This window comes from Eucalyptus grandis, chromosome 2 (assembly GCF_016545825.1).
Source record: "Eucalyptus grandis isolate ANBG69807.140 chromosome 2, ASM1654582v1, whole genome shotgun sequence".
Lineage (NCBI taxonomy): Eukaryota > Viridiplantae > Streptophyta > Magnoliopsida > Myrtales > Myrtaceae > Eucalyptus > Eucalyptus grandis.
The window spans coordinates 23,494,262-23,519,753 of NC_052613.1; the positions used below are offsets into that span (position 1 = coordinate 23,494,262).

General features: G+C 38.4%; 3 protein-coding genes and 1 long non-coding RNA gene across 4 annotated transcripts; 3 read left to right on the forward strand and 1 right to left on the reverse strand.

The window, feature by feature from the left end:
- The first annotated feature begins 1,383 nt into the window (after positions 1-1,383).
- On the forward strand, positions 1,384-1,866 carry LOC108955374 (ethylene-responsive transcription factor ERF098). Its single transcript, XM_018863076.1, has 2 exons — positions 1,384-1,589; positions 1,752-1,866. Exons 1-2 carry the CDS (start codon positions 1,384-1,386, stop codon positions 1,864-1,866), a joined length of 321 nt encoding a protein of 106 aa, XP_018718621.1.
- Positions 1,867-8,319: 6,453 nt separating this feature from the next.
- On the forward strand, positions 8,320-10,282 carry LOC120289789. Its single transcript, XR_005547775.1, has 2 exons — positions 8,320-8,498; positions 10,073-10,282. It is a non-coding gene; the product is annotated as an uncharacterized LOC120289789 (long non-coding RNA).
- Positions 10,283-13,450: 3,168 nt separating this feature from the next.
- On the forward strand, positions 13,451-13,936 carry LOC104434836 (ethylene-responsive transcription factor ERF098). Its single transcript, XM_010047694.3, has one exon. The coding sequence runs from the start codon at positions 13,451-13,453 to the stop codon at positions 13,934-13,936; it is 486 nt and encodes a 161-aa protein (XP_010045996.2).
- A 2,180-nt stretch (positions 13,937-16,116) lies between these two features.
- Positions 16,117-19,611, reverse strand: LOC104434833 (50S ribosomal protein L12, chloroplastic-like). The gene is made up of 2 exons (XM_010047693.1): positions 19,066-19,611; positions 16,117-16,203 (listed from the first exon to the last, which is right to left on the reverse strand). The coding sequence occupies exons 1-2, from the start codon at positions 19,609-19,611 to the stop codon at positions 16,117-16,119; spliced, it is 633 nt and encodes a 210-aa protein (XP_010045995.1).
- Positions 19,612-25,492: the final 5,881 nt, after the last annotated feature.

Below are 25,492 nucleotides of genomic sequence, written 5' to 3' on the forward strand. Positions count from 1 at the left end.
GGAACAAAGGAGCATTTAAGTTTGTTTTTTATTCAATGTAGCTTTGGCATTTCCAATTTATCGTATTGGTTCGATAACAATTTAGTTGGCATTCTACAGTAGTAAAAGTCACATGACATCTAGTTCAATGTTGGGATGTATTACTTAACATCATGTTTTTTTTTTTTTACCAAAAAAAAAAACATGATGGGGACCCACCACAAATAATTTTAAAATGTTCTATATCTAATTGCACTAAAGGATTGTGCAAAAGTTCAAAAATAATTGATCTCATTACCCTAAAAGAAGAGGGAGAACAAACAAAGAAGGGAGATAGAAAGCCTTGAACTACATAAATTACCACCTTGCCTAAATTTGCTATGGATAAAATGATTTAAATCTTTCTTTTTTTTTGTCAGAGATTTGAATCGCTAAAGATGTCAGTTTCTTAGGATCTAGATAGTAAGATTTATGAGTCTTATCTAGTATCCCTAAGATTAAAGCATTCAAATCATTAAGTATTGTGGACTAAGTTTAGATAAGAACTTAAGTGACTCTTCTGAAAATCACAATTAAGTTTGGCTAACATGTGGACATATTCAGTGTTTTGACATAATATCATGGGATGGCACATTATTTGCATCCCTTAAGTAAGGGATACAATATAAGAGGACAACGGATGATAAATCAAAGGCCAAGTATGAAGTATGCCTGATTCAATAGTGTAGATGCATATTTACCATCACCCCTCTAACTAAAAGGAAAAAAAATCAGGTCCATGCTCTAATTTGCTACTAATTTTGCTACCTCACCGTGCAAGTCATGCACATTCATGCACACGTATCTGAGTTTTGCTCCCAACCTGGCCCAATTTACATAAATATGTGAGTGACATAATAAATAAGTTGAAAAATAAAACCATCGTCCAATCAGAATTCCACAAGGCAACCTGGGCGTCATGTTGCTCAAATCCTTTTTGTCTCTCTCCGAACTTGAAGGACACAAAAAAACACGAATCCCCCGCCGTCAGAAAGGAACTCCCCCCGCCCGACCCCAAACTTTTCAACGCGTCCGATCTTGCCTGACCAAACCCTATAACCTACCAACCCTCCATCATTTGTTTGTTGCCTGACCAAACCCTATAATAGTTTTTGAGGTATTACGAGAATAACAGTTTAGTGTGAGTTATAAATTTTTGAAAAAGTGAATCCCACAACAATTTATAATTATTTGTGATTTGATTTTTTTTTAATTCAGAATAAACTATTATTCTCACAAAGATACAATAAAGACCGTCGAGCAATCATTTCTCATTTGAAATTTATCTTCTTAAAGTTTACCGAAAAAGTACACGCACAAATTATCTCACTCTTCACTTCCGATTTGACATTAACTCACTTTGCCATGGAAGGATCTTCTTCAAGAGGTAATCAGAATAGTGAGAACAAAGATGAGATGGGGAAGAAGAGGGGATCACGGTCGCGATGTGATCAAAACCGGTACTGTGCATTCCGGTGGCGCCCCTGGGGCAAGTTTGCGGCTGAGATCCGGGACCCCTTGAGGAACGGCACCCGCCTCTGGCTCAGGACCTTTGAGACTGCGGAGGAGCCGTGCCTACGACCGGGCTGCCTTTGCCTTTCGAGGCCATTTGGCCATCCTCAACTTCCCCAACGAGCAACAATATTACACTCAGAATGATTACAATGTCTCCAGCCACCACAGTTCTTTCTTGGCATCCCATTCGCTGTCATCATCGTCATTCTCATCAGCAGGTTCGTCATCATCCGCTGTGTCAGCTCTACCGAGCCTTCCAGAGACATGATCGAGTTCGAGTATCTGGACCATAAGTTGTTGGAGGAACTACTGATGTCGCACAGCGACATGTAGGGTATATGCGGGTAGGCAAGTTCATCTTTAGGGTTTCCAAAAATTTTAGGTGAGAAATCTTTCTGTTTCTTGTTTCGATCGACTTCTTCGGTGAGAGTTTTCGCTTGAGGAAAGAGATCGCATGGCATTTCAATTGCAGCGTTTCATATTCTGCTTGAATAAATTACATTTGGCAATCATCAAGGGTGCATTTTCACAACGGGGCTTAATATGACTAGGCAATATTGTAATTTGTATGATAACTTCGACCAATATTAGTGGAACAAATGGTTCGTCATACATATTTCTTTCTAAAGTACTTCTCTGGGTACTTGCATTCAATTTAAGCAGTAGTATTCATACAAAGACAGATTTCTGGGACGCTTAAGTTATTTCTTTTCAATAAACCTTTGCAATATATCTTAGGTTTCTAATGTTAATTACCAAGATACAGTTTCCGAAATTCTTTCGTAGTAATCTAGTCTGGAAGAGCTTCTCTGTGTCTGAGAACAGGTTGATGTGAGACCAGGCTGAGCTAGGGTTTTGCAGTTTTAAGGTGCGATTAATATTTTTTTAAATTTTTTTTAGTGATTTGGGTACTTTGAAGTAGGGTTGATATGGTACAAGGTGGGTAGGTTCTAGACCTAGACTCTGTTCCCAACCCTGTTATAACCACTTCTCATTTTTTGAACCTTGTACCCGACCCTTTTTGCACTAAACCTTATTTTAGAACCAACCTATTTTTTCTGTTTGGTTCCTGGGTTAAACCTGTTTCCATCGAAACTTATTTTATAGCCATCCAATATCCTACACGATTTCAAATTTTACATTAATACGCGAGAAAATAACGTAATCCTCCTAATTTATATTGAAACATTAAGCACATATAATCAATAAGTATATGAACTTTTTGACTAAATGAAACTAAGGATCCATAAGGCTATTTATCCTAAACAAATATCATAAGGAAAAATAAAAATCCTATGTGATAGATGGTGCGACCGCGAGCCGGCAAGGGAGGGAAGCGAGTGAGAAAGAGGAACGACGAAGGAGGAGTACCGTGCGAGAGGAAAAACACAGTTCTAAGATTAGAAATCAGGGGGAAAAAAAAGATAGGGTTTTGGACTTTTTGGCTTAAGAACTGGTACCCAAACCAATCTGGTTGATCCGGTTCCCCGGTGGGTATTACTTGGAGCCGGTTCCCAAACTTGTCTTTTAGGTGGGCTGGTCTGGTTCTTGGGTAGACCCGGTTTGGTGGCATATCCCTACTTTGAAGCCAAAACAAAACTTTTAGTATATTCCAGAATTATCGGGCTCCTTATTTTGAATAGGACATGATGAGAAAGGCGACTGAGAATGTTGAAATTGTTCTTGATGGTTTGATTCTGACCTGAATTTTCCGGTCGCCAGTAAGCGTTTTCGCTCATTCACCTTTACAATTTTTTGTGCCTTGACCATCAACAGGAGAAGTAAAGGGATCCAAACCAGTGACTGTCACACGCACTGTTGCACCATAAAGTCGACCGCCCCCTAGCTGGACATGGCCTGCATCACCGACACGCCCATGAGGAGGACCGTGCACAGTGAGAACGCCGTGATGCCGTTGTCGTAGCGTGCCTGGTTGCCAAACCTCCCTCAAAGGGCAAGGATCGAGAGGGTTGCAAGTTTTGACACGCTGTCGGCGGCGAGGAGGCCTCGGGATGCAACTCGAGAGGGGAGATTGATCTATTAACTATTCGTGCAGCTTTCGTGCAGTTTTCGTTCATTGACCATGCCTATGAATATAAAACTTTTTAAAAGGAATTGATAAATCTAAATGAGAATTTTTAATCGGTTCATCACCCTCTTGTCTTCCCCTCTTCGACTTTGAATTCACTGCCACATGAAACCCTTTGCCATGAACTTTTGGTTCCTTACTATCGGCGCCCAAAATTGATTTGAATCTAGCAAAAATATGCTTACTGTATAAAACAAAAGAGGTTCCTCAAAAAAGTCATTTGTATGCTTTCTTGTAAGGAATAAAAGGAGGGAAAATTATTTTAAAAAATTTAAACTTGTTAGCACGAATATCAATTCAATGTTAAATCTTTCAATTTGACCAATTTAATCATAACATGTTGATAATATGCCAATGTAGCCCTTTTCACCAGAATTAGATAGAAATTGTTGATGTGGATGTCAGTTGGTGCCAATATAGATAATTTTTATAATTTTTTTTCCTTTTCTTTTTCTTTTGGTCTTTTTTCTTTTCATACGTAAACTTGTTTGAAGTTCAAGCTACCACACCACTATCTATAAGGTCCTCCAGACTTCAATAAATTTAGCAACGATATCAACAATATGTACATAAGAAATTTAAAATAAACATGCATAGGTTATATTTGCACAATCACAAGAGCTCATACATAAACTTGTTTGAAGTCCTCGATACACCAACAACTACAGCAACCATGTCAATAATACCTACAAATCTAAAATAAGCATGCTTAGGTTATATTCGTACAATCACAAGAGCTCATTTGTAAACTTGTTTAAAGTTCAAGCTGGCAAGCCACTTATCTATAACTATAAGATCCTCTAGACTTCGACAAATTCAGCGACCATGTCTTTGCTTAGTAGATGATCAACTGCTCTTAAACTGCTTACCACGAACAAAATAGCCGATCAACAATTGAAGGGAAATCACCGTCCCGAACACCACCCAGCAGAGATTTAAAAGAGAGTTGATAATTAGCAGTAGTTCATCATTCATTATAAATTCTAAGCAATTTAACCCAGCAATCTTTTAATTGAGAAAAATGTAACTACAGAACGACGTGGTTAATCAGAAAAAATTGAGTAGTACTCATGCAATGGTGTAGACTTTCACATGCAATCCATATTCGTTTGCAAACACAAAGGAAGCAATGGTCTATGGATGTGCCGCCTGTATAAAAGAAAAAGTAATTAAAAAAATTAAATAAGAAATATATTATCAAATTAAAGCATGTTTGGTGAAATTAAAATAGTTGTTTATTGTTGTTAATAAACAAAATAAACTAAAGTCAACCTGAATAATGGCAAGCGTAAGGCAAAACGCAAGCTACAGCAAGAGAAGATAGGACCATAGTTGCCCAATTACGACCCTCGACACCACGCCAAAAACTACGGTCTAATTCCGCATGCTATAAGTTTCTCTTGATTGCTATGAATATCCCTGTATCCATATGCACCATACACTTTCATTTATCGTCCAAACCATAGTGAGTTCAAAAATAAAATAAAAAATATTTTATCACGCAAGAAAATATTGAGACATAAATTATTATCGATAATGAAAATATTTTTTATTGACTAAATATTTTAAGCGATATGAGTGATGATTTTTATATAAATAATTTTTACTTGATTTATGATAATCGGATGTTGAGTGTGGCCATCAACTTGGAATATCTCGTCGCAACATAAACATCGCAAATTATATTATGAGAAGAGGAGGTCGTCCTTTCAACTCCAATATGGGGGCGCATTTGCTGCGGGTGACGTCAAAGTTCACGGAAGCTCCAATCAGAATGGAGAGAACCGAGAGAAAGAAACATCATTCGTTGCGAGTTGTTGAGTTTGTTTGCACTATATATTGGCCCACAAATACACGTAACTCCTCACGGATACTGTTGGGCGGACTTTAGTCTAAAAAGTTCGTATTAATGTCATAAAAAGGAACATTCGAATCCACGTAGAGTCCACCAAAAATATAATATTTTTTTATATTGTGATTGGCCATGTTCCTATCCCATTTATAAAATTAATCTATCCATCTTCTCAATGAAAGATTTCAAATAAGAGTTCAAAATGAAATCATTTTGTCAAAAAAAAAAGATCTAAAGTGGAAAATATCTCAAATTTTGATATAAACTTCAAATCTTATTCATAAACAGGGGCATTTCATCCAAGAACATTTTTTTTTTATTTCTTCATTTTCACTTTATTTTTGTTTTCTTTCTTCATCTTCCTCATGCCTTCATCTTTTCTCCAAATCACCTTCGACCCCATCATTAGCCTCCCCACAGCAAGCTCGTGAGCTTCGCGTTGTCATGTAGGCTCTCATCGATCAAGGTGACACGAAACTGACTTGAAGTAATTTGATGTCGGTCGCCTTCTCTGACAACAAAATCCTAAGTTCCTTAGGATGCATCAAATCTCAGCTTGCCCCTGCTCGATGTAGGGCTCAGATTGGCCTCCATCTAATGACGAAAATGTTGGAATTACAATCAAGGGTGGTGGCCGACGAGATCGAGGGCTCAAATTGGACTTGCCAAATAATAGCAATGTGCAATTGGAGAGGAAGGCGTGGATAAGGATAAGGTCAATCTCAGGGAGTTACGAGATTTGAGAACTGAGGTTGGACAATGTGGAATTGGGAGGAGATCCTGTGATCTGTAATTGGTTAATGGTGGTAGATTTTTTATGATGTGCGTGGGGCTTCTTTGGCCATGTGATCGGTAGGTAATAATTTGAAGTTGATTGACAATCAATTTGAGGATGGGTTATCCAATGAGGAGAAGAGTCGCATCGATGAGAATGGTAAGAGTGCGAGTGGATGTCTCCAAACTGGGAATTACTACGAGGAGCCACTTGCATTGCAAAGGAGAAGGATGAGCTTTGAAAGATCAAATTTGCCCAAATGGGGCAAACTTGAATTTGAAATTGATGAGGCAAACTTGTTGCCGAGGTTTAAATAGTCACCGGCTACAATGAAATTGTTCTTTTGCATAAAATTGTTGATCATCAAGTGAATTTTAATTGATTGGAGGCTTAAGTCAGTCAAACAAGATGATCTAGCGATGCTTAGTTAATATTGCTTCTGTTGTTGGCAAGCAGTACCAAAACTAGGCAATAAGATTGCAGTTTCTAGGTTGACAACAGGCATGAAATTTCTGACCAAAAAGAAGGCATGGAATAAGTAGCCGAGAGAACAGATGTTGCTAAAGGGATAAGTTGCATTGCTTGAGAGTTGGATAAGAAGTTGGAGTCTCGGCAAAAGCAGAAACATGTTGCTAATGAAGATTAACCAATTGGTAATATTAGTTAGGGGCTTAAGAGTCATGTGACATCCATGGTTCGGACCACTATCTCGGTCATGAAAGGTGGTCTAGCAATTGGTACGCCGATAATGGTGATCGGCCATAGATCAATCCAAGGATCAGTCATGGATCAATTGACCCGATTTGGAAAGGCGACTAAGAATCAGTTATGTTCAATCGAAAGATTGACCATTGGTCGGCCACGGGATCGACAGTGAATCAGTCCATCAATCACACAAGTTGATTAGAATATTTAACCAAGGATAGGTTGTTCGACCATGAGGATCGGTCATGGGACAATCATGTACTGTCACAGATCGATCAATGGATGGTTATGGTCGATTTTGCGCAGTCATGTACCGATAGTGGATGACTCCGCATGGTCATTGTATTGGTCGTGAATGACTATTGACTGATTTCGTGTGACCATGCATTGGGTCGGATCGATCGACCCCACACGATCACATGACAATCGAGGACCGACCATGGATTGACCATACGCAAACATGGATAGGTCACGAACCAACAATGGAATGTTGCAGGGATCGTGGACCGGCCACAGACCAATCCTAGGCCTGGTTACTTGGACCAAGAACTGGCCATAGGCCTAGCTGATCCTGGCCATGCCCTGGTTAGAATAAACCACTGACCTAGTTATGCCAATCAGGCTCAACTATATCCAACCTCGTTCGATTGTGAATTAACCACAAACCTTGGTCCAAATAGGATAGTTGATTGTGGATAAATGCGAAAAACTCTCACTAAATAATGATGGCGTTTACCTTGGCTTATTTCTCATGATTGACGTTATGTTCCTCGGAAGATTACAATTTAATGAGGAAGATGACTCATGTGTCCAAGTGGCAAAATAAGAACTTGGCTTATTATGATTGTATTTATGTCCTTTTGAAGTTAGTTAATTAATGAAGAAGATGACTCATAAGCTTCAGTGTAATGGATATCATTACAAGCCATTAATGAGGGAGATTACTCATAAGCTTAGGTGTTATAGTCATCATTACAAGCCATTAATGAAGGGAGTGACTTATGGGCTTATGTGTCTCTATTAAGGTAAGGTTATTATTACCCTAAATTTAACCTTGAAGAGCAAATTTACCCAAATCATTAATTGCAAGATGGCTCATTATACAAGTGGACCAATGAGAAGATGGCAAGTACATTTTCAAAGCCTTCGGTGCCACTTCACCATAACAGGTGTGCCACCTCTTCCAAAGAAGGTCTTCTTTAAAGTGGTGACTCATGACTAGGTGGACCAATGAGAAAGACACGAATAAGGCTACAATCATTCCTTTAAAATTATAGGCGCCACTTAATCTAGGTAGTGTGCTACCTCTCTTTAAATAGTCTTGCCACCTAAAGACAAGCTATTGGACCATTTGGAAAGGCCATCATGGAGGATTGGGTTATGAATAGAGGCACTACCCATTCATTTCCCCAAGTCTTGGCTCATTTCTCCCATTCCTCCCCTCGCTTGCATGCCCTCACTCTCTCGGTTACTCTTTCTCTTCCTCGGCCACTTTCATCCTTGTCACTCGCTCGTGCCGGCTATGGCCACCGCTTGAGCAATTTGTAAGTAGAATTCCTAACCCTTGACCAAGGCAATGTGTTATGTTGTTGGATTTAGTCGCGTGCTCACTCATGTGTAGTCATGTGCATGATGATGATTGATTTTGTATGGTTTGCTAATATCTTGTATTCAAAAATACAATCACACCCCCAGTCATGAACGAGTCTCACTCGGTTATGAGATCAGCATTGAGACGTAACAGTTTGAGACTTACTTGGCTTTGAATCGGCATTGAGGCATGTCGATTTAAGTCTCTCTCGGCTTTGGATTGGCGTTTAGGCATGTAGATTTGAGCCACGAGTTCCATGCCATGCTCAACATATTAGGGCGCGAATGATAATTATTCAATTTCTATTCTAGAACAATTTTTCTATTTTATACTTGTTTATGAAATAGAAATTTGTTTGGCAACACAATCTCATTTTTCTATTTCTAAAACACATTTTTAGTCCAAAAAATAGTTTTGAAAAGAAATGAGAAGCAAAAAAATTTTACTCCTCTCTTTTTGGAACATAAATGAGAAATAAAAACTATTCTCATTACTTGTCCTTACTACTAGCCGAGGCCACCCACCTACCGTTATTGCCCGCCATTTGTCGCTACTGATCGCATCCTCCATTGATTGCTGTCACCGGCCTAGTTGGTCATTGTCCACCGACCGTTGGTGATTGTTGCTTGCCGGTCACTACCGTCGGTTGTCGGTTACCACCACTTGCTGATCACCGACCGCCAATCATCGGGTGCCGTCCTTCGCTTAAGAGAGAGAAATTTTATGTTGTTATCAAATGAATTTCTAGTTTGGGAATAAAAATTTTGTATCATTATTAAATGCGTACTTTTGCTTAGAAACTCATCTAAGAATAAATAAATTATATTTCTTTCTAGAAATCAATTTTTAACCACAATGGTTGTCATTCGCACATTTAGTAGTTATGATGTCTTAGGTCCTGGTACACACATTTGCATGAGTATGCCTTCAGACCTTGTTTGCATTGGCTAAGATAAAAGGATAATGAACCGAATTGTGTGATGCATGATGTGTCATCCTATAAAAGGAAAGATAAATTCTGTCAACGTGTCTTGGCTATGCCAAGGACAAATCATTGAGGAAGATGGTCTAGGAGCACGCCTTGCAAAGGACAATATTGGGTTGGGATGAGGGATGGTCCAAGAGCACACCTTTACCCCCCAAATGATGCGTTTTACATTGCCTCGTTCATGAGAATGGGATGCCCAATGGATTTTGAATGCACGGTGGATTCCGGATGCTCGATGGATTTCGAATGCCTAGTGGATTTAAGAAAAACTGATGGATTTTGATTATGTTAATAAATGAAATTCTGTGTGCATGTTTCTATGTTTCAATTTGATGATTCTGGTAGTGGTTGCACCACAAATAAGCCGAGTTGTTCACATGAACATACTCAAGGTAATGCAATGGATTTGTTATTGATCTACCATCAATGCCTTAACGAGGTTGAGATTCATAGGTTGATTCAATGATGAGACGTCCTCCTCTTTGGAGATTAGTGATTTTACTTACTGAGTCTTTGACTCACCCCATTGTTTTTCTCAGATTTCTAGGTATGGAAGTCTCACCCCTTTAAACCGGAGGCCATGCTAGAGGAGATAGAAATCCCCTAGTCTACAATTGATAGAAGATTAATGTAAATAAGGAAATGCACATGGAAAATGGCTTGTAATTGTACTGATGTAATATAGTATGCTTTGTGTAGTGTTTTCCCGACTGCTCAATTATTTTATTGTCTAGGAGATGGTTGTTGTACACACTTCCACATGCTCACAAGAATAGTATAGAAACAAAAACGGGTCGACAACGCGCTTGGGACGTCGCAATAATAACCCCCATCAAGTGGTCACAAGTCATATGGGAATAACATTAACAATGGCTAATAATAGCGAGAGGCTTAAGAGGAGTCATCTTAGCATCAAGTGATTTGACATATCATGGCATGTTTGGTAATGCTCCAATTTTTCTATTTTGCTGTTATTTTGTTCTTGGAATAGAAATCCATTTGGTAATGTCAGTTAATTTTTCTATTCTCAATAATAGAAAAGTGGCCCTATATAAATTGGGAACAAAAATAAAAAGTAAAAATAATAATAATAATTGTTTGTTCTCGAGAACAATTTATGAAACAAGGTCATTTTTTTTCTTTTCTTTTCTATTTTTCCTTCCTTCTTCTTTCTCATGTAATGAGTCGCCAGGCCTCGGTGATAGCTAGCGACCGACCAAAGACTTGGGCTGGCGAGGCTCGACCTCTCTAGATCTGGTGAGGCTTGACCTCGCCCAGATCTAGCAAGGTCGAACCTCGCCATGGTTGGGCAAGATCAAGGGGTAAGTCTTGACTTTGCCCAAATCTAGCGAGGTCAAGTCGGTCACTAGCCATTGCCAAGGCCCTGTGACTGCCTAGAGGAGGAAGAAGAAGGGATGAGAAAAAGATTTTTTTTTTTTTATATATATAAAGAAAAATCCTAGAAAATTATTTAAAACTAAAAATTCACGTCATAAAAAATTTTGAGGGTCGACATGTTTTTGTTCTTTTTCCATTCATAGGATATAAATTTAGAGTCACACTAAATGTGTTTTTATACTCGGAAACTCGTCTAGGAAATAGAAATGGAAAAAGTTATTTTTGAACATAAATTATTCTCAAAAATAGAAATGTTAGCAAATGCATCATTAAAACCCTAGACAAATCATATCGTCGCATTAGAAGTGAAGACCTTCGTAATTATCTATTCTTAAAACAAAATAGACCCATTGAGGCGTTTTAGCGAACATCTTTGAGGCGCGTGGTATGCCTCGAAGGAAGACGCTCATATCAGACCAAAACTTGCAATTGATGTCAGGATAAAGAGAACCTAGTTTTGCAAGCATGTCGCTTGTTTTGGCTCCGTAGAATTGTCTAGGAACCATTTTGAGGAGCAAAAATTAAAATCTTCAACAAATTAGCTTGTGTTGTAATGACTTGCACCGAAGAAAAGCCGATCCTAATAATACGATGAGATGGCATTGCAAGAGAGAGGGCCTGATGATGGCGTCGAAGGTGGAGGTGATGAAGAGCAAAGGAGGCGTGAGGAAGATGAAGAAAGAAAAAACAAAAATAAAAAGAAAGAAAACGAAAAATTAAGAAAAAAATATTCTTAGATGAAAATGCCATTACCTGTGAATAGGATTTGAATTTTGAATTCTTATTTGAGACTAAATTAATCACTTAAAACTCTTATTTAAGACTACAATCACTTTAGACCCCTTTTTTGTGCCAGTGATCTATATAATCAGATATGTGAGCCTTATTTGGTATCCATGGGAATTAAGCACTCAAATCATTAAATATTATGGATTGAGCTTCGACAAGAATTTAACCGTACAACACTATTCTTGCAAGTCATGACATTACTTTGGATATTGACACTATTGTGCAAGGACTGATTCTACCCACCACATACCCGTTAAAAGAGATTATATATAATTCATGATATACAATAATGACATGTAACAATGGCTATTTTGAAAATCACAATTGAGTTGGATTTCCAATTTTGACATCCTCGGTATCCGACACAAATTGAGGCACAATAAAAGAGGATGATAAATGATTCGCACCCCGTGTAAAGGACACATTATAAGAGGATGACAGATGACAAATTAAGGCCAATTGTGCTAACGAGCCTCGTACGTATATCGTATGTAAGAAGTATGCCTAATCCAATAGTGTAGATGCATATTTACCATCACCCCTCGAATTAGAATTGTGTATGGTATCATCTGTAAATCTCTACTTCAAATCATTTTCTTTAAATTTTTAAATAATTTTATTACTTTTTTCTTTCATTTCTCCTCTTCTTCTTCAATGATTACCAGTTGCTGGCCTTAAGATGACCGGTGACTGGCCAAACAAGGGCCAATGACCTTGCTAGAGGGTCACCAGCCCTTGCCGAGGCCACTCCTCATCGGTCAAGCCTTGCCAACAGCTAGGTGAAGCTCGGCCGAGCCTTGGCTGGGCTAGTGGCCACACTCAAATCTGGCAAGGCCGAGCTCACCCAACCGCCGACGGGCCAAGCTTGACGGAGCCTTGCTCGATCAAACGAGGCTCAAGGGAGACCCGAGTGAGACCTGCCTAGCTACCGGCGAGGCTCAGCCACGCCAAATCTAGCGAGGCCGAGTCTCATCGGTGGTTAGGCGAGCTCGCCAAACCTCGCTACATCGATCGCCGATGGCGGCATTGGCGGTTGAAGAAGAGAAGAGAGGGAAGAAGAACAAAAAGAAGAAAGAAGAAAAAGAGAAAAAAAAAATGAGTTGATTTGATTCTAAATTGTTCCGAATAACAAATAATCAATTTTTTTTTTTACTTTTCAATTTTCTTTCAAATCTACTTTCAAGAACAAAAAAAAATAGAAATTTATTTCTAGAAATAAAAGTTTTACCAAACGAATTTATGTTCCAAATCTATTCTCGAAAATAAAATAATAGAAATTATTACTATTTAGGAAGTTGTCAAATGCAACCTTAGCCGCCACATCATGACATCATGCATACGGATCTGAGTTTTGCCCCCACCCTGGCCCACAATACATAAATATGTCCGAGACATAGCAATTGTATATAATTTGAAAATAAAGCCATAGTCCAATCAGAATTCCAAAAGGCGGACGTCAAGTTGCTCTAATGCTTTTTCTGTCTCTCTCCGAACCTTCTCACAAGAGGGCATAAAAAAAAACGAAACCCCCACCGTCAGATACGACCTCCCCCACCAACTTTTCAACGCCTCTCAACTTATCAAATTAGACTCTATAAATACCCGCCAGCGTCCGTAATTTTTTTGTCGCCGCCAAATTTGAACTCTTTCTTCTTCTAGCTTACCGAAAAAGCAGCCACACAAATTATCTTACTCTTCACTTCCTCATTTGAGATTTAACTCACTTTGCCATGAAAGGATCTTCTTCGAGAGGGAATCGGAACAATGAGAACAACGAAGAGATGGTGAAGAAGAGGGGATCACGGTTGCAATGTGATCAAAACCGGTACCGGGGGATCCGGCGGCGCCCTTGGGGCAAGTTTGCAGCTGAGATCCGGGATCCCTCGAGGAACGGTGCCCGCCTCTGGCTCGGGACCTTTGAGACAGCGGAGGAGGCCGCCTGCGCCTACGACCGGGCTGCCTTTGCCTTCCGAGGCCATTTGGCCATTCTCAACTTCCCCAACAAGCAACAATACTACGCTCAAAATGACTACAATGTCTCTGGCCACCGCAGCTATTTCTCGGCGTCCCCATCGCTGTCGTCGTCATCATTCTCAGCATGTTCATCATCATCCACGGAGTTAGCTCCTGCCAAGCCATCCAGAGATGCGATCGAGTTCGAATATCTGGACGATAAGTTGTTGGAGGAACTACTGATGTCGCACAGCAGCATATAGGATAAATACGGGTAGGCGAGTGCATACTTAGGGTTTCCGAAATTACATGGTAAGAATTATTATTGTTTCTTGTTTCAGTCGTCTTCGTCAGCGAGAGTATTCACTTGAGAAAAGAGATCGCGTGGCGTTTCCTTCGCAATGTTTATACATATTTTGCTTGAAAAGAATTCTTTCGGCAATCTTCAAGGCTGCATTTTCACAGCAGGGGTTCAATATGACTGAGCAATGTTGTCAGTCGAAGTAAATGGCTCCTATCATTCCTATATCTTTCTAAAGTACTTCTATGGGTACTTGCACTCAATTTAAGCAGTTGTATTCATCCAAACCCAGATTTCTGGGATGCTATAGTTGTTTCATTTTAAAAACTTTGCAATATGTCTATGGTTTCTATTAGAATATAATATACGAAAACGACAAGATTTTATAATTTATGTTAATGCGAAATCATCAGAGAAATAAACAAGAAATAATAAAGACATCAGAAATTTATGTGGTTCAATCTGAATATCGATACCTATGTTTACGAGGAGAGTCGGCAGCAAATAATATATTATAATTGGAGAATCAGAGTTTGTAATCGTCCACACGCTCGAGTGTCTTTCACACCTAAATTTAACCTAAAACTCAAAATATTTATAAATAAACAACTCATTTGGCCGAAAGCAAGAACTCCTTTTCTTGATGGCGTGGGTGGCTTCACTTGACGTTGTGTGGCAGCAACTCCATGTAAGGTTTCAGCAGCACTCACCAAAGGAAAGAAGACGTGCATAATCTATTTTATGTGAGCCCAAAAGGTCAAAACTTTGACCTGGGGCCCATCTCCTTTTAGCTTCACGTGGGAGAGAGAGGCTCTCGAGGCTTCTTTTATAAAGTTTATATTGTGACTGCCCGAAAGTCAAAGTCTTGACTTTTGGACCCCACGAGGAAATCATCTTTCAGCTTCTGCGGGCTTCCGTAAATATGTGAAGAAACTTTGCTTCGCTTTTTTTTTGTTTATTCTATTATTTGCTCTTTTGTAAATCTTCAAAAGTCCAGCGAAGCTTTTCTGTTACTTGGAAAATCTTTATCAATAAATTCGGTTTAACAAATCGTTATCTGAATTCAAACTCGAGACATTAATTTAATAATTTTTAACATTAATTACCAAGATACAATTTTCGAAATCGTTTGGTAGTAATCTATGCTGAAAGAGCTTCTTTGTAATTGAGGATAGGTTGATGTAAAACCAGGCTGAGCTAGGATATTGCAGTTTTAAGGTGCAACATATATATATTGGGTAGTGATTTGGGTGCTTTGAAGCTGAACCAAAACTTAGTGTTGGTAAAATATGTCTTCGAAATGGGTTGAACAATGAAATCGGATCGAGTAAAAACAACTCGGACTTTGAGGCGTGATATCACTTTCTTTAAGGATTTATTTGCCCCACAACGTTGCTAATGGTCACCGGCAAAAATCCTCCAGGATACAACAAAGTCTCGGATGAGAATACTAAATAAAGAATTCTAGTATTTCTCCGGGGTCTCTCTAAGAAACAATCGAAAATTGGCTGCAGTTTTTTCGAAAAAGGAGACTCGAAAATGACCACACATTTCTTTCCGAAAATGACAAGTATTTATATGAAACGGTCTTGCAACTCTTCGTGAAAATTGCGAACAAACACGTCTTTTAGAAATTTGTTCGGATAAACAAATGTGACTCTTCGGAAGAAGTCGAAAACCGAACAATTGCAATCCTTCGGAAAAATTAAAACCAAATAAGTAATTTTCCAAAGGTTGTCTTGAAAAGAAACAAATAAAATTCGGAATAATTATTATTATTTTTTTTAATAGAATTTCGAATTTTCATTTATATTTCATTTCCGAAATTCTCAAATTAAAAGGCAACCTTTGAACTAAAATATAAAATAAAATAAAATAAAAATAAATAAATAAAAAGCAAGGATTAAAAAGCACGCGGGTACGGTGGGTCTAGCCCCACCGAATCACTCCTTTAACTACAAAAGGAAATTCCTCATTAATAAACTAATCCTCCTGCTCCCACCTTTTCTATGTGGGACAAAGTAAAATGCACTTATTTTGTTTTGACAAACAAAATTCCAACACTTAGTACTTTTCAAAATCATTGAGGTTCCTTTTCTTGAATAGGACATGATGAAAATGGTGACCGAGAATGTTGAAAAATTACCGATCTTCATTTGACCTGAATTCTCCGGTTTTTAGTAAGCGGTTTCGCTCCTTCTCCTTCTCCTTCTCCTTCTCCGAGCCCGTCTGCTTTAATTAATCTCTTCATGTCACGACACTTAAACTATAAGAGAGGGAGGGAAGAAGAGAGACAGGGAGGAAGAGAAAAAGAAGGGTGGGGGGAGTGGGGGAGAGAGAGAGAGCATGGAATGAGCTGAATTCGCAATAAACTGGGTTGACCTAGTCTATACTTTAAAACTTTTCTAATCGAAATAACTTATATCCGAATGGGATATAGAATATGAAACCGAAATAAACTGAATTGAAATTGATTGGACCGGCCAAATCATCACCTCAAGCTACCATGAAGCCTTATCCAATATAGGTAAAGAAATTGTTTTGTGTCAGTACAAATTAGCCAAATCTCTAATATAAAGAGTTAATCGGAGGTTTTTAATAATACAAGTCAAATTTCATGGGATGAACAACCAAAATTTGAAAGTCAAGGTCTTCAATAATCAAAAGTAAATTTCATAATATTTACACAAGGAATTATTTGCCTCCGTATAAATTAACCGAATCTCCAGTTTAGAAAGAGTTGATAGTAGATTTTTAATAATATAAGTCAAATTTCATGGTATAAACAGCAGGAATTTGAAAGTCAAGGTGCTCGCACAAAATGGCTGGACAAGGACGACCGCATGAGTATATTGAACAGGATAGAAAAGAACTCACTACACTTTTGTCTATCAAGTGAATTGACAATATTACATTGACTTTTGAGTGGGTCCTATCTGTCTGAATATCCAAAGTGTTTTTTTTTTTTTTTTCAATATTTAGTAAATAAAAAATAAAAACAAAATCTTAGCACATGCAACTTTCTTCTTTTTACTTTAGCAATTTTTATTGCACAATAATTCCCATTCCAGCACAAGAGCTCATATTTGTGCTTGATTACAAAGAAAAAGCTCCCATTGGTGAGTTACGAGTGAAAATTTACAAAAAGGTTTCGCTGGTTTAAAAAATAAATGATTTGAAAAATATTTTCTTCAAATTATTTGTATTCATCATCCATGAATATGCTTACGAGTATAGATGCAACATCGAATGAGAACTCAAAGGTCATGCATATTTTTGTAGGTTTTGAGAAAAAAAAAAAAGGAGAATGTTTTGTGCAAAAGTGACGAGGGTTTTAAATTTCTCCCAACCAATCCGAAATACCCTCCCAACCCATCTAAATCCAACTCGAATTGACCAAGAAAAGTCAATAATTTATACCAACTTGTTTAATAAACGAATAACCCGAAAAGAATCCAATTTATTCAAAAGCATCTGAATTTGACTATTCTCGAGATCAAATCCTAAGGGAACCTGAATCCGACTAGGCATAAAACCCATCCAAAGTGAAATTGAAGTTCGTGAAGACTCGAACACGAAATTGTCTGTAAATTCATTGTGCGTTTGTTTAAAAAAAATATCAATTTTAAAATTATTTTTCCTAAAATTGATAAATTATATTTTTTGAAAAAATTAGTTGTCAATTTTTTTGACATCAATGACTCATAGATTAGTGTTGATAATTAAAAAAATTATGCTAAGTACCTTTTCTAAATGACATAAACGATCGGTTCTAAGAATATATTTTTCAAATTGTTACTTTTTCGTAAACCAATTACATTTATGGCCTATTTGGTAAAAGTTGTTTCTGTTTCCCAGAATAACTATTTATGTTCTTCGGAATAACTATTTCTATTCTTTTATTCTAAAAAAAACGAAAAAAGAATAGAAACTTGCTTGGTAAAAACTTTTGTTCCCGAACAAAAAAATTATTTTTTATTCTAGGGAATTGATTTGGAACAGAAATAAGAAGTTGAAAAAAGTAATTTCTTGTTCCCCGAAAACAATTTTCTAGAATCTAATTTTATTTTTTCTTCTCTCTTCTTCTCTTTTCTTCTTCTTCCTTTTGGTCAGTCGCTGACCTTAGCCATGGCCGGCACCGGTGATCGGCCAAATGAGGGCTGGCGACCTCACCGGAGCATTGCTAACTCCTGAAGACGCCAAGCCACGGCAAGACTCGACCTCATCGGTGGCTGGGTGAGCTCGACCTCGCCAGATCTTAGCGAGGTTGACCTTGCTCAACCAAGGTGAGGCCGAGCCTCACACGGCCATGACGAGGTTCGACCTCCCTAGTCGGCGCGAGGCTAGGCCTCGCTAGGCCAAGGTGAGGCCGACCTTGCGCCACCTAGGCGAGGCTGAGGCTTGTCATGGCCAAGCTAGCCTCCGGCTAGTTTGCTAAACCTCACCTAGCCAATCACTGGCCATCACCAAAGAGAAAAGAAAAAGGAAAAAAAAAAAGAAGAAAATATAATAAAAGAATTAAAAATTAAAAGAAATAAAAAAAAAAATCTAAGAACCCTACCAAATATATTTTTATTCTGGGAATATAAATTTTAGGAAGTTACCAAATGCATTCTTTTACTTAGAACATAATCGAATGGATTATAAAAAAAAAATCGTTATCATCAAAAATTATTTTTCGGAATAAACTCGTTATCAAACACACCCTTAGTAACTCAAAAACACTCGAATGGATTATAAAAAATTTACAGGCCAGTATAATGGGTCTATAAATAAAAATAAAAAAGAGACAAAACAAGTGGATTATAAATGGGTGTATTACAAACTCATTTCAACCTACTTAGGATCCATTTGTTTCACAAAAACTAAATAATTCGAAAAAAAAAATCAACGATTATTAATTTTATCATTTGAAATAATTAGTTAATAAAATATGTTTTTCATTATCGATAATATTTAATATTTAAATAATTTCATGAATAATGAAAATATTATTTGTCCATTCATTCATTTTTGTAAATTATACAAATAATTGATTTTGAAAAATATTTTATAATCTTTTATAGTTTGCGAAATAAACGCATGGTTTACCCAATTTAATTTAACCCTACAGTGATCACTTTCTATCGTCTCAGTATCAGTCACCTCGAGCGGCTTCTTTGCGTCCTCTGCCTCATCCTTCGACAAACCCCCTGCGTCTCCCCCTGCTAAGGGCGCCATGGCCACCACCGTTGGGCTGAACTCGGCCGTGGAGACCCCCAACATGCCCTGCAAGTAGTCCACAAGGGCGAGGGCCTCCATGAGGGTGAGGCTGGAGATCTCGTCGAGCTTCCCGATCTTCTCGGGGGCCTCGACAGCGGCAACAGGGTGGATGGTGGTGGTGGGGCGGTGCGTCAGGTGAGTGATTCGGGAGGGCCTGAAGGGTAATTGGAAGGTGGATGGCTTGGTTTTGAGTGGGGTAATGGAGGAGAGGGGAGTTGTGTAATAGGATGGAGAGCAGGAGACGAGTGTGGAGAGACCCGTGTTGCCACAGAGAGAGAGAGAGAGAGTGAAGAGGGAAACGAGGAAGGGGTAGAAGAAAAAGGTAGGATAAGACTGCGAGAGGAATACCAAGGAGAGTAGTGAGAGGAGGCACATTAGAGTAGAGTTAGAGATCCCTGTAGCAATGGGCTTCCTTTACTTTTTATGAATTTATTATTATGATCATAGACTTCGTTACTTTATATCTGTGCGTTTTTGTATGGGTTCGAACTGCATAATCGTTAATTAAAATTGAAAACTTTTGTACAAAAAAAAAAAAAAAAAAAAAAAATTAAAATTGAAAACATCGCATCAAATTATGTATTATTAAACAGTCGTCAACCTATATGTTAAGATCTTGTTTACTTGTACTCAAAACCAAATTTCGAATCTGTTTCATGATTTATGGATAGCTCAGCCCGAACTTTCACCATCACATTCATGTCCCCATCCATAACTTGATTCCGAAGCTCCTCACTAACTCAATGAGTTAGTCCATGGAGCCATTCATTCTTAAAAGGCAATAATATAAAGAGAAAAATGCTAAAAATGAATCCTAATACAGGTTGGGTATGATCATAAATGGATTAATGGGCCACTCTAGTTGGACCATTGATGGCCCAATCCAAACCCAACCTAGCCCATCCATTTGACAAGTCTTCTTTTCCATGAAACAAGTGCGCCCTAGGATAATATCCTTGATGCACGTGTTTCATATAACTTCAATTTCTATCCTAATTAAGGTATTGCAAAATAAGATGTATGACTAATCGTTGAGAGCTAATTTCGACAATCAAAGGAGGTATAGTATGCACAAAATTAATTTGAAAGAAGGACCGATTTGCTTAAACTAGAATATATATGATAATTGACTCAAAGTCACTGATCAAAATTGATCCTTATCCAAACTATTTGAAATCCAGCACAATTTGAAGCTGGCAATGACCAAATAAAATTTGTTGCATCAGAAAAACAAACATTTTGAAATTGACTTGAGTTCGCATTGACCCAAATCAAACCAGGCCTATAGTTGAAATTTTTCAAATTGAAATGGCCCACATCCATATAAGATTCAAAATCTCATCAAACTGAATCAAAATTGATCCAACCCGTCAAATCACCATGTTTGGCTACCGTGAAGCCTTATTTAATGTACGTCAAACAATGATTTACATCCATGAAAAATTAGTACAATCTTCCATATGCCTCATCCAATATTTAGATTTCATTGGAGCTTTAATATAAAAAATTTCAAATTTCATATGATAAACAACGCTAATTTAAGAGTAAAGGGCATTCCAAATGCTCAATATATAAAAGAAAATTACCATAATATTTCCAGAATGAATTATTTTCTCAAAGTTGCGGAGATAACACGGAGTAAAATATAATCTGAGATGCACTTTGGCTTAGCCCTCGCGTAGAAAGGAAATGAGCCCATATTATTGCCACTTTATATTAAAGAATATAAGTCTCTGAAATCTGTGCATATAGTCTTTGCTCAACCTTCGTTTTTAGTGAATATCGTTCGATGCACTAGACAAGTGACACAATGATTCCGTCACGTTCCGGAGTGCCACGTCATGAGTGATGAGCCAGTAGAATTTTTAATATGATTTCCACGGTACCACAACATTGAAACGTGTATATTAGAAAAAGGTTTCTCAAAATGGTTCCGTTGGGGCCCACAGAGAAAATCCAGTGCGTCAGCAATTCGTGTGCTTGTAGGGCCCCGCACGCAATGGCTGGACAAGGACGACCACGTCAGCATGGACAGAAATTGTGTCATCCTCGTGCTTATATGTTTCTGATCGTCAGAGAGTCATCATCACACGTAGTGAATGAAGACATGATAAAGGACTCATTACCAGGGACGTTCGATGCTCGAGTGATTTGTTTCCTGATCTAGACTCAGGAACCGATTTTATAATCCCCGATTTCAAAAGATCGAAATTGGGAATCAAACCAGCGGTTCTTCAATTCTTAAATGGTGGGTTATGGTGTAATTTCTTATTCTACTTGTGAATTAGCCCCTTATAACTTTTGGATAAAAAATGAAATTCTTAATGTAAAATATAAAAGTTTTACCATTTTTTTAGAAAAGCATATTCTCGTCAAGCATGTGTTATGGTTTCTTCATGTTGGAGATCAGCATTCAATTCTCGAGTTGCAAAATATGAATATCTTTTAGAAAAGACTTTAAAACCAATTTCAATTTTGATACTTGTTCCATACTAGTCAACTTATTCTAAGTTCGCAAAACTGAAAACTAAATGGATTTTCCTTAGAATTGACCTTTAACTAGTTGATTTAGGCAAATTCAATCTAGTTCTCGAATTAAACTAGACATGTTATTCATTAGTAGTTACTACGGTTTTTATCAAAGTGAATTAACAATATTACATTGAATTGGGAGCATGTCCCATATATTTGAATATCCGCATTGATATTGTCAAGTTTTAGTTAAAACACAAAACAAAGGAACAAAATCTTAGCACATACAACATTGATCATTTTACTTGAGCAATTATTATTGCACAAAAATCCAAGAGCTCACGTCTGTACTTGATTTCCCATTGGTGAGTTATCCACATATTTTACATAGAGAGGTGGCTATTACCATGAAGTATGCCTAATTCAAAAGTGTAGATTAATATTTACCTCACCCAGTGAATCATGCACATTCATGCACACGTAACTGACCTTTGCCTTACCCGGGCCCACAATACAAAAACATGTGAGAGACATAGCAATTATATATAATTTGAAAATAAAGCTATCACCAGGTTTCGTCGAATCCTAATTCCAATCGGCATCCTGGGCCTCAAGTTGCTCCAATTCGTTTTGTCTCTCTCGGAACTTTCTTACAAAAAGACAAAAACACGAACCCCACTCCACCCCACCCACCCGCCCCCAAACCAAAAACTATCCCCACCGTCAGAGACGACCTCCTGAACTTTTCAACGCTTCGGATCTTACCTGAACAAATCCTATTTATACCCGGGCAACCTCCATCGTTGTCATCAAATTTGAAATCCACATTCTTAAAGTTTACCAAAAAAACTTACCCGCAGATCATCATACTCTTCACTTCCTCATTTGATATAACTCAGTTGGCCATGGAAGGGTCTTCTTCAAGAGGGAATCAGAACATTGAGAACAACGAAGAGACGGGGAAGAAGAGGGCACCGCGGTCACGATGCGATCTACCCCAGTACCGAGGGATCCGGCGGCGCCCATGGGGCAAGTTTGCAGCTGAGATCCGGGACCCCACAAGGAACGGCGCCCGCCTCTGGCTCGGGACCTTTGCAACGGCGGAGGAGGCTGCCCGCGCCTACGACTGGGCTGCCTTCGCCTTCCGAGGCCATTTAGCCATCCTCAATTTCCCCAACGAGCAACAATAGAATGACCATTATGTCTCCAGCCACCACAGTTCGCTTTCAGCACCCGTGTCGCTGTTGTCATCACACTCTTCAGCTGGTTCGCCATTGTCCACCGTGTTAGCTCCCGCAGAGCCACCCAGAGAGGTGATCGAGTTTGAGTATCTGGACGATAAGTTGTTGGAGGAACTACTGATGTCACACGGCGACATGTAGGGGGAAAGTGCAGGTTGTCGAGTGCATATTTAGGGTTTTTGAAATTTCATGGTAAGAAATTTGTTGTTTCTTGTTTCGATCAAGATGTCTTTGTGGTTGAGAATTCTCAGTTGGGGAAAGAGATTGCAGTGGTGTTTCCTCTTCAGGGTCTATGTATTTGCTCGCATAAATTACATTTGGCAATCTTCGAGATTGCATTTTCACAGCAGGGGCTTAATATGACAAGTTAATATTGTATGATAACTTCAATCATTATTAGTGGAATAAATGGCACGTATATGCCTATATCTTCTAAAATACTTCTCTGTTGTACTTGCACTCAATTTAAGCAGTAGTATCAGTATGTATCCAAACACGCATTTCTGAGATGCTAAATTAGTTTCATTTCAATAAATTCTTGAAACATATCTTAGGTTTCTAAAGTTAAATACCAAGATACAATTTCCAAATTTGATTCGCAATAATCTATTTTGAGAGGCCTTCTCTGTACTTGATAACAGTTTTACGTAAAAGTTAAAACCAGGCTGAGCGATCTTCAGGCCCAGGTCATCTGGTCCTGGTCAACCACAATTTCGTAAAAAGAGATAGAATTTCCCTGAATTGGAAATTCACCTCCTAATAATGAGTAGGTAGTTATATCGTTTTGATTCTTCTTTAGTGGTTTGGGTGCTTTGAAGCTGCAACAAAACATTAGTATATTAAAACATTATTAGGGTTCCTTTTTTCTGAACAGGAACACGATGAAAATGGCGACCGAGAAGTTTGAGAAATTGTTCTTCATGTTGACCTGAATTCTCCAGTCTCCAGTAAGCGGTTTCGCTCCTTCTCCTTTCCAAATTTGTCTGCGTTGAATGTGACCCGTCTTTCCTTTTTCTTTTTATTTAAAAGGTTGCATGTCCGGGCCCACTTGCTTAATTAATCTTTCCTACCTACTGGGAAAGGGTCATGAACAATTTCCAAAAGTTCGAGATGTAATTGAAATAAACGGAAGCCAGAAATGAGGGAGATTAAATATGTTGCAAAAGTTCATAATTAGATGATGATTCCCCTAAAAGAAAAGGGAGAACAAACAAAGAAGGAAGATAGGGAGTCTTGAAGTACATAAAATGTTGCATAGCCTCTATTCACCCTTGATTGAATTATTATATGGCATTTATACATTATTGGGACATTGCATGTTCTTATCTCTACCTCGTGAGTATGTGATTTGTTGTGGAAATTGTCTATGTACTTATGTTGTGATGACCTCAAGAAAGTGAGATAACCGTTCTTGTTAATAGTGGGATAAGTACACTATTAGTGCCAAAAGTTGTGTATGGTGCTCATTTTGGTGCCAAAAGTTTCCGTCAGATCACTTAAGTGCCAAATCAGAGAAAAAATGATCACTTTAGTGCCATCGGCGAGAGATTCCGGTCAGATTAATTACGTGGCTTTTATATTTAAAAAAAAAAAGTTGCTTGGCTTTTAAACGATGTCGTTTTGCCGCTATACGTGGACATCCTCGCAAAAACGACGCTGTATAGCTCATATGTTTATTGAAATTAGGGTTAGGGTTTCTTCTTCGCCGCTCAGCCACCGTTGTTCCCTTGCCAACGCTCGACCATCGTCGCTCAGCCACCATTGTAGCTGCTCGACCAGGTGAGAGTGTGGAGAGAATGAGATTGTTGCTCAAGTATGAAGTGGTAGGAAGAATAGGAGGCGATGACGGAGGAGGAGGAAGAAGAGGGGTCGAAGGTGCCGCTACTGGTGCGTCGCCGCCGCCACTACTAGTGTTATTGCTGGTGCTGCTACTAGTGCCGTTCACTGCTGGTGTTGTGAAGAAGATGACATGTCTCCTCTCCCTCCCTCCCTCCCTCCCTCTCTCAATTTGGGAATTTAGGGTTTCAATTTGGGGGAAAGAAGCCGAACAACGTCATTTTGTGGTTTATATGTTGACTGTACTCTCCGACGAGCCACGTTAGCTTCAAAAATTAATAAAAAAGTGTCACGTCGGACTTCTGGTCAATCTAATCGAAATTGACACTAAAATAATTGTTTTTCAATTTTTTTGGTATTTAAATGATCCGACAGAAACTTTTGGCACCAAAGTGAGTGCCATACACAATTTTTGACACTAATAGTGTACTTATCCCGTTAATAGTTGAGGCAAAACAAGGGATTTGATATTGATCTGCTATCAATAGATAATTTACATGTTTAGGTTGACTCTGAGGTGAATTAGCTCCATACTCAAGGATTAGGGAGCTTATTCAATAAGTTTTATCTCATTGGTGTTTATTTAAATTTTTTTAAGACTATGAATATCTTAACCTTGTCGCCACGTTTGGTTGGGGATCCCTATTGAGCAAAGTCAAGAGGTTACTAAATATTCAATCGAGGGGACCAACGCCAGCTATGAATGC